The sequence below is a fragment of the Platichthys flesus genome, chromosome 11, assembly GCF_949316205.1.
Source record: "Platichthys flesus chromosome 11, fPlaFle2.1, whole genome shotgun sequence".
Taxonomy (NCBI): domain Eukaryota; kingdom Metazoa; phylum Chordata; class Actinopteri; order Pleuronectiformes; family Pleuronectidae; genus Platichthys; species Platichthys flesus.
In genome coordinates this window covers 16,809,817-16,820,306 of record NC_084955.1, presented here as the reverse complement: position 1 = coordinate 16,820,306, position 10,490 = coordinate 16,809,817, and the positions used below count along the sequence as shown (strand labels likewise).

The following is a 10,490-nucleotide window of genomic DNA, read 5'->3' as shown; positions in this document are numbered from 1 at the left end:
AGAAATTAAACCACTCCCACCTAAAATATGCCATCTCCTGTGCCCATGTGCACGCATGCAGTATCCATGGTTGGGAGACTGGCGAGGAGAGAAAATGGTGAAGATAGTGATTCAGGAATTTGAAAAATGATGCTTAAATCTATGAAATGAATTTAAAAGCGCACAGCAAATTGTTGATTTCTTGTTAAAATTACTGTAAACTGGATATTTTTGGTGTTTGAGCTGTTGGTCTGTCTAACCAAAATATTTCAAGACGTCACTGGGAAGGGCATTTTCTTAGTATTCGTTTTCAGTATCAGGATTCTTTTAAACATTTCATAAAAGGATCCGTTAATTCAGAAAATAATCACTGACCTCATTAATGAAAATAGTTGTTAGTTGCTGGCCCTGTGACATCTTCAGAATATGATTTATGTTTAACCAACAGTCCAGAATCCAATTCTATTTACGATCATAAAATGAAGATACTCACATTAAAAAATGGGGAAAATATGATCCGGTTAACTATTTTTTTTCCTTCTTGTTTTTTCTCGTGCTACAGAAATCTGAAATAAGCATTTATTATATAATAGTAGTTGTAGTGGTAGTAGTAGTATAAACAAAATTGCGGTAAATTTTCTGTTTATTGACAAGTAATCATTTTAACTCTGACAACTTATTTAAGATGGATATATATATTTATGTTCATACCCAAGTTTGTGTTCTTCTTTAGTTATGTTATGATGGTGAACTGTACAGTGAAATCAGCCCTTGGGTGTTGTTTAGAAACTCTGGTGACTGAACTGTATAGCTTTGTACCAATATCCTGCATGTGAACTTTTACCATTTCATTTTTCTGTCAGAAGGACTGCTGTGTCTGTGTCAGTATGCAGAGAATCAAGAGAGCAGCTCATGTCTGACTGAGGTGTTGTAATTCAAGACATTTACACACACACACACACTACTCGTCTCTACACATCTATTTACTCACTGTGATCACAATATCAACACCCAACCCAAACAGGAAAGCTACAGTAATGTTTGGGCTGCGTGTAGTATAGTAGCAGCTGGTCAGAGGATCACCCCCCCCCACACACACCACACACACTACTACTACCACTACTACTACTCCTGCCAGTCAGATTAACAAGGCTGTAGTCTCACACCCTGCCGCCCCTCCTTCCTCCCTCCATCACCCCTCCTCACTTCAAAATGTACAGTCTCTAAATCTGCACCCCATTGAGTCACACATCTGTTTAGTGTGAGCTGCTTTCCAGAACAAGCCCCACTACATGTCGTGTTTTTATAGCAGAATATTAAAGGAAAACAGAAATGTGGAAAAAACACGTGTAAATATATGAAATAAAATAGGCACAAAATACCGACAGTTCAGCTGTCAAAAATGTGTAATTTATTAAAAGATTTTTTGTCCTTTTGCATCATTATTGAAAAAAGATTAGCCAGAAGAATAATGGCAAGTAGAAACGGGGAGTGAGACGGACAGATTTAGCTGAGAAAAAAAGAGAAACTAATGGGATTGAGGGAGACGAAGGAGAGAGGGATAAAAGCAGACGAATGCAGCAGGGTGGGGGAGGGGAGACATGGGGTTTTATTGGGGGGGAACTATCGTCAAAATTTGGGACGAAAGAACGGTAGGAAGCAGAAGCAGACGAAAAGGCAGCAAAAACAAACAAGACGTATTATTTCTGAGCAGTCATCAGTAGAAAAACCCATACATGTAAAAATTTAAATAAGTGCAAACGGTTTGTCTTTCAAACCACAACCGTATAAAAGCTGGGTGGAAGGAACCCCCCCACCCCCCACCCTCAGACAGAGAGCCAGCGTCTGACGCACCGTGAAACGGGATGGGGCAGGACGGTCTGACCCTGGGTCTGCAACTGAGGGTGTGTACACTCCTTCACGCCAAAACAACAATCAGCAGCATGGAGGCTGCCATTGGCTCTGAGTTGACATGTGGGGCTTTTTTGATGGAGGTCTGGTACATGGATAATACCCCCCGTCCTCCTCCTCATCTCTCTAGTTATGTAAATAGAATATGATTCACTTGTAAAATTTTAAAAATACTTTGGTCTAAATATTTTCTATTTTTGCCATTATAGGTAAATCCAATCACATTATTAACCCCCCCCCCCCCCCCCCCCCCCCCGTTATACATGAATAATAATATTGTGAGGTTTCTAAATAAAGAGAGAGAGGGCCTCCTTTTAAACATCTTAATTAGAAGTGTAATTAGAATAATAGCAGCAGTCGAGTAGAGCAGTAGATGGTTAAATTAATATTTTCTGCTTTTTCAAGTTTTCAAGAGCACCATCTTGAAGTGGAGGTCAGTCTGTTCCTCCATCGATCAGAACCGATAAAAAATCCCCAAATGAAGGCTCGTAGCAGCCGCTGCTGTTTGTGTGTGTCTAGAAGGTGAAGAAGTATGGATTCAATGTAGATGTCAGAATATTGGATAGTTTTGGATAGTGTCATTTTTTGTGCGTGTCTGCCGATGAGGGGTGAATACATGTAGGTGTTCAGGATTCGAGTGTGTACTCGTTTTGTGAAACAAGAGCAGACAATCAAAACACGTTTTTTACGTTTTCCCGTAAAGCACCCATTGCTTTTCTGCTTTTTTCTGAACACATCCTATTTGGTAAAAAAGGCACAGTAGTCCCAATAGTCCAAGTCAAGAGATTTCACTTCCTTCAGTTAATTATGTTTCTCATATTCATCATGATTGCAATAAAATACCCACAAACAGCATCTTCCCAATCACCTCAAAAAATCGTAGGCCAAACTGTGAGTGTGCACAGGAGGTGATACTCAGCTGCCCAATAAATAAATACAAACAATAAATAAAAACAGTGTCGGATCAACACATGAATAAATTAACTGTTGGGCTCCAGAGTCATATATGTCCTTGAGTGGTCCTTGTTTTGTCTTCAAGCTGGTCTTTTTTGTTAAGTCTCTCACGACCCTGATTATCGGCCAGTTTTGCAGAAACATTTGGACCCACGGCAGAACATGAAAGTTCACCATGACGTCGCTCCTTTCCACGCCGATCCACCGGCCAAGTGCCCAGACAGTTCTCTGATTACATTCGTGAGTTAATGACATCATTTCCCCCACTGTCTCCTGGATGACTCCTGAAGCACCACACATACAGTTGAATGCTGCGCTCTGTACATTGTATTTCACATCGCTAGCTGTGAGATTTTCAAATGACATTTTTCTCTCCACAAACCAGACGCCTCGGTTTCTATCTACAAGGGAGTGTAGAGTCAATGTGTCTCCTGCCATAAGACGCTGCGTTATTCACTCATTGCTGGAGTTACCTCATCAAACTGAACCCTGGAAGCTTTTTGCCATGAACACTGAAGCCAGCGCCTTCTATTTTCTGTCCCTCAAGTCAGATACCTTCTGAAACATCTCAGATTATTTTGTTTTCATGCTGAGGAGGAACTGCTCATCGACAAATCTTCATAATCTCTCCTATTGGTCGTTACTCAAAAACCTGTAAATAACCGTTCAGTGATTGGTTCTCTTTCCGATCCCCCTCACTCACAACCACCATAGTGCACATGTTTATGATTATAATGGAATTGTTATTATCATCTAGGTTTGATTTACTAAAATATAAGTCTTGTTGTTTACACTAACTGTTGAAGTTGCGATCTTGATAAGTTTGTGCTTCATCTATCATTAACCTACTTTTCCTTCCTTTCTTTAATGTATCTTTAATGACAGGCCCTCAGCCTCTTCCCTTCTTCCTCTCACAGCAGCTTTTAAATCAAAGTTACAAAATCGAAGCCGCCGACTCTTTGCGTGTCAAATGCGTCAGGTCTTTACCGGGGTGGAGCACGCCCTGGGTAACAGAGATTGGCTTTGACCCTGACAGGCAGCGACTGTCTTACTCTGTTGTCCGGCAACAGGCTGGCTTTGGCACGGGGTTGGCTCCTTCAGGTTGTTGCGCTGCTTGGAAGGCTTAGATGAAGAGATGGCCTTGTTTTGCCTAGCGGGGCTGCCCCTCCTACTTGATGGGGGAACGGCACTGATGGGCTGGTTTTCGCCATTACTCGACACCGCTGCGCCCTCATGTGAGGGGTGGGCCTTTCGTGGGGACAGGATGGGGGCGACGTGAACCCACGTCGGACTCGGCTCAGAGCTTTGACCTGCTTTGTAGTTTGATAGCTTGCCTCGGTCGCCGCTGTCATTGTCCTTTCCCTTTGTGACATCAGTTAGCTGTCTGTCACCGGCCACATCTGGGGAAATTGTATTTGCATCAGATGCCAATGATGGAGGAGGTGGAGGAGGAGCAGAGGGTTTGTCCCTTTCATCATGATCCCGCTTCACCCTCTTCTCTTCTGTTCTGACATCAGGGCACTTGAGAAGCAGCGGGGAAGGCGTGGGGGTGCATGTACTTGTCCAGCTGAGTCTGCGTTTCTGGAAAAACAAGCAGTAGTCATTTGCATGAGAACCTAAAAACTTACAGCGGTGGTGGTGGCGGTGGCGGTGGCTTGTTTCCTGTGTTCTCACCTTGACAGGAATATGCAGCTGATCCCTGTGCTTATGCGGCGGCGTGGAGCTGGAAGAGTCTTGGGGGGAGAAGGCAGGGGACGTGGCCACGCTGGAGTTTGAGGAGGCCGGCGGGGTAGAGATTTGAGGAAACCAAAGCTTTAGCATCATTTCCACCTTGAGCAGAGTGTTCAGGTACTTCTCACTAAAAATAGAAGAAAAGAGGAGATATAAACGTAAATTGAGGGAACAGAAGGCTATGAATTTGTGCAATGCATGATAAAACATCTGGATGCTTACAATCCTGTATATAGAACTTGGTTATACGTCCTCTAAACTGCAGTGTTGCTCTACCATCGATGTGAATGCTGTAACTCTACCCACCCCAAGGACTGTTAAATAAAACATTGAACAGGAGATGAGGCTTGAAAGACATCTCTATAATGATCCTCCCCTCTAGTTATATCTACAATTTAATAATCATTATGATGTTGTGTCTAATTATTCACAGGCAAGGCGAGGAGGAGTCACCGATTAAACACTGAGGGTGGATGTGGGACAATGTGAATGATATCTCACCCGCTGTTTGGTCTCTGTAGAACCCCCACAATCCTCTGGATTCGATCCATAGCAACACTCTGCTGGAAAGCACTCAAACCTGTCAATCAAAGACAAATTCCTCCAGTCAGACGTTAACACCTTTGGGTCGTGGAACATCCGTGCACATGTTGACACGCACAGCCTCACACACACACACACACACGCACCACTTTCTCTTGGGAGATCAGTAACCTCTCGTGAGCTGATGACTCAGCCACAAGTCTGTCGCTTCACACACGCTGCACTTTGGACTGCATCAATAAGCAGAAAACCTCCCCATTACATGGTGGAGACTGCTCAGACCTCTCGAACCATGCACTCAGCATCTTGAGTTACCAGACTGCACACATGCTTATCTGAAGGTGGTAACGTGCGGCATGGATGCTTACCGCGCTCGAATCGCCCCCTCTTCAGGCCACTCAGCAGCTCCAGCAGGGGCCTGACAAAACCCTGCAGCTCAGCACACTGTGGGAGGGAGAGAAGACAGATCCAGACTGAGTTTGGGTTTGGACTTTCTATCTAGATCATTCTGCTGGGACTTGCTCTGTCATCTATTCTCTTTTTCCTGCACCCTGACCCATCCCTCACCTTCTGAGAAAACTGCAGGTCACCGTGTGATTTTGCGGCCTGGCTTGAAGGGCCCGTATCGTCCTCCTTCTTGCCGCCACTCTCCAACCTGTACGACTCCTCCTCTTCTTCTTTATCTGTGAAGCTATCGCACGTCCACTGGGACCCTGGGCTTTCTGACCCCCTGTCTCCGTTGGCCGTAGCCCCTCCCGAGGAGGAGCCGTCTGTGAGGAAGACATCCGCGTCGTCCTCCACCTGATCCGAGTCGCTGAATGGGAGGCTGTCGCTGGAGCTCAGGGAATCGAAGCAGGCCTGGGTGGAGGTGCTGCCCTGGGACTGCATTGCTGTTTTGGGGCAGGAGCAGAGGGACGGGGTTATTATGACAAGTCAAACCTGATCGAATGTAAACTCAAAAGGACACAGGTCACATGGAGACAGATGAGAAGTGGAAATCATGCAAAATAACTGATTTCCTGGTGCTTTACTTCCTTCAATAATACCCCCAATTACTCAAAATGGTGGGTATACCAGTGCCCTAGTTTAACATGGTGCAGAGTGGGACTGGGGCTAGGCAGTAGGCACACAATGGTAGTGCATGTCTGGCTCCCATTGAGGAGATTGTAGAGGAGAGTAAAGTGTGAGGGGGATGGGAGATTGAGAGTAGTGAAATCAGAATAGGCCGTCTCTCTCCCTCCCTCTCTCTCTGCCTCCAGTGCTCTCTCTCTCTCTCTAGCCCCTCCTCTCTGTCTCAGGCTTGCCCCCCCCCCCCCCCTTGGTTTCACACACAAACCTCTCTCTCTTTCCTCTCCGGCTGGGTTTCTGTATGCCTCTCCGCTCTCCCTTCTACTCATCCTGTTTGTTATGCACACACACACACACACACACACACACACACAGACAGACAGACACACACAAACGCACACGCCTGGTACTCCTCTTCCTTTCCTCTTCCACAGACCAACCCTTCTCCTTTCCTCTTATTCACATTTTACGTTCTCCAGCTCTGGCCATGTGCCTTCTCTCCTCTCTTTTCCCTTTCTTTCTTTCCCTCTGTGTAATCTGCTTTCGGGGCCGGATTCCACCACCACAAGAGTGGGGAGAATTAAGAAGGGGGGGGGGGGGGGGACACCCGGCCCCCTCACACACAAACACAGCTTGTGTCACTATCACATGTACAGTCTAAAAAAATTGTGTGTCCACATAGATGGAATAAAGAGCATGAACCACTTCAGAGTTCACATGTAGGAAGATATAACCAAACTTGTTTGCGCTTTTCATATTTTATATGTATCTGATGGATGACTTCCCTTGTTTCCTTCTACAACCAAATGTCACTATGTTTTCATGCATTAAAAGTGGAAGAAGATTCCATTAAATTAATCTCTTTTTTTTCTGATTAGGTCCACAAGCCTTAGGAACTGAGATGGGGTACATGATGGGGTGGTGCATGTCTGCACAGGTATGGGCATGGACCACGAGGCTGCGTCTCAGGTGCGGGCTGCCTGTCTGCGCACCAACACAGCCGCTGCACTATATCATACAAAATGTTCTGTAGGCTTGAGAAGGATCGGATCAGAGGGGGGGGGGGGGGGGGGGGGGGCGTCAGGAATCGAACCGGTGACACCAAACAACACAGCAAATATCAGAGCGAAGATGGAGTAGGATTTATCATTGTATGTTGTAGAAATCTTAAAAGCCCGTGCAATCGCATGTTATTATGAGGTAGTGAGTGATAATAATGAATGGTAATAATAGTTGGCATAAAGCTCCATGAGGAAATATAGCTGTGTTGATGAAACGCAATCAGTCTCGGGATCTATCTGGGCAGGACATTCCTTCAGGCTGCACCGTGAACTTATAGAAACGTTGCAGACCCACGCTGACACACACACACACACACTCACACAATCACACATATATTTACTCACCCTCAGTAATATGCTATTTAACACCAGCAACTGCAACTAAACAAAGCGTCTGTGTCCGTACTCTGCTCCGTCAGTGTTCAGTCCGAACCGGATCATCGTCGGGTCTCCCAGTATCCGCTCTCCACCCGGCTGCTCCTCCGTGTGACACCGCTCGCTCCTTCTCTCTCCGCTATACGAGCGACAACGTGCGCAGATTCACGTGCCCAAGTTTTGCGCGCCTCCCATTGGCTCCCGGCCTGGCAGCGGCGCCCGCCACTGGCCGACGCTTCCAGCCAGTGATCGCATTGCTCGCCGCTGATTGGACGCTGGCCCGGGCACTCACGGTGCTTGCCCACTCATGTGTCGCCCGTGTGCACGGAGCCGGGGCTGCGCGCTTTTACTACCGCGGTCCGGTGTAAACACATGAGAGATGCTCGATTTATCTCCTCTATGCGTCCCGATCTGAAGAGGACCCCGCCCACCACACTCCAAAATAACAAACTACTACTCGTCGTGAACGCGCCCGCATCAATAATAAACCTTACGCAGGCCTTCTGCGATTACACTGATCGGGTTTAATTAAAGTGATGTGATGAGAAGTAACGAGCAAGAAGAAAAAACATCCACGATGATGATGCTCGATTGTGAGGAGGAGAAACTGCTTGTGTGCTCTTTCCCTGGTTCCCTGCTCATTTCTTCAGCTCGTCTGTCAAGTAAAATGTGTGATCAACAGATGATCCAACAGCTTCATGACGTGATAGACGATTCCTAACAAACACGACAGGAGCCGGAGCAGAAATATCACATTTGAATGGCTGAGGTTACATAGGAATACCGGAAAAGGACGACTTGTTATTCTAACATCATTCTTTGAACCTGCCTGTAAGGGCCAGCAAACATTTGGATCTTATAACTGCTCGTCTAAATGGGTTATTGTAAAGTTTTGGCAGTTCTGTATTAGGGGATTTGCAGTATTGTCTCCAGTTGTCTCGTGGGTGACCAATCACATGAGTCACACAAACCAGTTTCTCAAGCTTATAGCCACTCAAATATTTCGTCTCACAAACATCCCTAAAAATCCCTTAGGGTGATGAAAAACCAGAAAACAAAGGATTTCCTTTTTTTAATAGAATTTTGATTTCATTGTGCCTCTATTGATAAATTAAAGTCACTAATACATCATAATCGATAGAGATATGACCTTAATGCAGAACGTTACTTTCCAGATCCACAGATTTATGGCTGTGGAGCAACAACCCCCTCCCTGGGCTTTACCTTACTAGAGTGAACTCAATGACCCTCGCTTGAAACGTATAGGGAAGTTCATCAGCCTAAAGAACACACACACAAACCTCCACACACAGATCACCAGATGTATTGGTATTTTCTCTCCTCATAAGACTTTAAATGCTGGTCTGTTATAATGCTGGCTTTGCTGGTATTTTTAGATGGGAAATACCAGGTTCAAGCGTGAGGAGTGAGTGGGGGGATGCCTCTTCTAAGCGCCTTGCATGGTGCACCGAGGAAGGGGCTGCCCCCCATCCCCCACTATACATACAACATACATATACGAACCCAATGACCCTCTCCTCAACACAGGCACACACACACAGACACAGACACACACACACTGACAGCTATCCATAGGACTTTGTATTGACTTCTATTCATTGTGGACTGCCCAACCCAACCCTTTGTCCTCACATTGACAGTTACAAAATCAAGATTTACCAATGACCTTAACCAGGATCTCAGAAATGACATTTGGCCTCAGTAGGACCAGGCTTTGGTCACCATGAGGTCTACTGGACCTGACAAGGTCAGTGTTATGCTATTACAAGTCCTAAAGAGGTAACAGAAACGAGTGGAAACAACAATACCTGTCTTTTAACATTGTAACCATGCACAATCCCTTGGTAACCCTTAACACCAGGTGAGCAAACCATCCCATAGTGTCCAAACAATACAAAGGTTAACCTTAAACCAAGGTTGTTGTTTGTGTATACCAGCACCAGGTCAAAAGAAAAAAGCTTTCCAGCATAGCATTCCAATGAACCACATGAACCCAGTGAACCTCCTCTGAGTTCATGGAGGCTGGAGACCACCCCCATCATTTCCATCACCCATCCCCCTGGGTCCCTTCCCCCCACCTGGTTTCTGTGGTGTTTTTTTCTACATTCCCTTCCCTTCCCCATCCCTTGTGTTGACATGCTTGAGAATTCAATAGCAAAAGTAACCATGTTAAGCTTAAGCCTATGGGTATGGTGTGCGTTTGAAATTGAAGTGGGTTAAGGTGTCATGAGTCAAATTAGTTCCCCATATGACCAAATACACCCTTCCTCAGTTGGGTCACTCCAGGCAGACATTGAGTCACGCAAAGAGAATCACTTATGTTGCTGGTGAAGTTACAACACAGTGTAGATGATTTGTTGATCTCCTGCTGGAGCTTGTGTCCTCAGATGACAAGAGCAGCGGAGGACGGTCGTCCGGAGAGTTCGGTGGCATCACTTTAAGTCATGCTGAATATCACAGTCATAAGCAACCTGTAATGATGAGACGTTACTCTGTGCTCATTGTGAAGGCATGCAGGCCTTCGGGTCGTGAACCCACGCAGGAGTTTCTTTAAGGCCAAATGCACAGAGCAGGTGTGGTGAGAGCCAGACACTGAAACAGAAATGTGATCTGCCTGAGGGAAGACCGAGGCCTAAAGAGAGACTAAACTGTCTCCTCTCTCTCTTTGCAGAGGCCGAGGCACGTTGGGTCACGTTTCACCTGGAAACCGGACAGTTGGGAAACAATTGCACACTGCTGCTGTCCTTGTTGCACTGGACCTGTTTACCTTCCCGACTGTCTGTCTGTCTTTCTGACTGCTTCCCCCTCCCCTCTTAAACTTTCATCTTTCAGTTAGACAAATTCGAC

At 45.8% G+C, this 10,490-nt stretch overlaps 1 protein-coding gene across 1 annotated transcript; it reads right to left on the bottom strand.

Annotated features, from left to right (window-relative positions):
• Window positions 1-2,682: 2,682 nt before the first annotated feature.
• Window positions 2,683-7,747, bottom strand: LOC133965310 (circadian-associated transcriptional repressor-like). The gene is made up of 6 exons (XM_062399794.1): window positions 7,593-7,747; window positions 5,686-6,008; window positions 5,487-5,562; window positions 5,077-5,155; window positions 4,519-4,702; window positions 2,683-4,425 (listed from the first exon to the last, which is right to left on the bottom strand). Exons 2-6 carry the CDS (start codon window positions 6,004-6,006, stop codon window positions 3,820-3,822), a joined length of 1,266 nt encoding a protein of 421 aa, XP_062255778.1. The 5' UTR covers window positions 6,007-6,008; window positions 7,593-7,747; the 3' UTR covers window positions 2,683-3,819.
• Between the last annotated feature and the right edge of the window lie 2,743 nt (window positions 7,748-10,490).

Excerpts from the sequence above, each read along its gene's own strand:
- LOC133965310 (XM_062399794.1), bottom strand. The coding sequence starts at position 6,006 with ATGCAGTCCCAGGGCAGCACCTCCACCCAGGCCTGCTTCGATTCCCTG. Across the intron at positions 5,563-5,685 it reads ACCTGCAGTTTTCTCAGAAG|TGTGCTGAGCTGCAGGGTTT; the intron begins GTGAGGGATGGG and ends TCCCTCCCACAG. Across the intron at positions 4,426-4,518 it reads AGCTGCATATTCCTGTCAAG|AAACGCAGACTCAGCTGGAC; the intron begins GTGAGAACACAG and ends TTGTTTTTCCAG.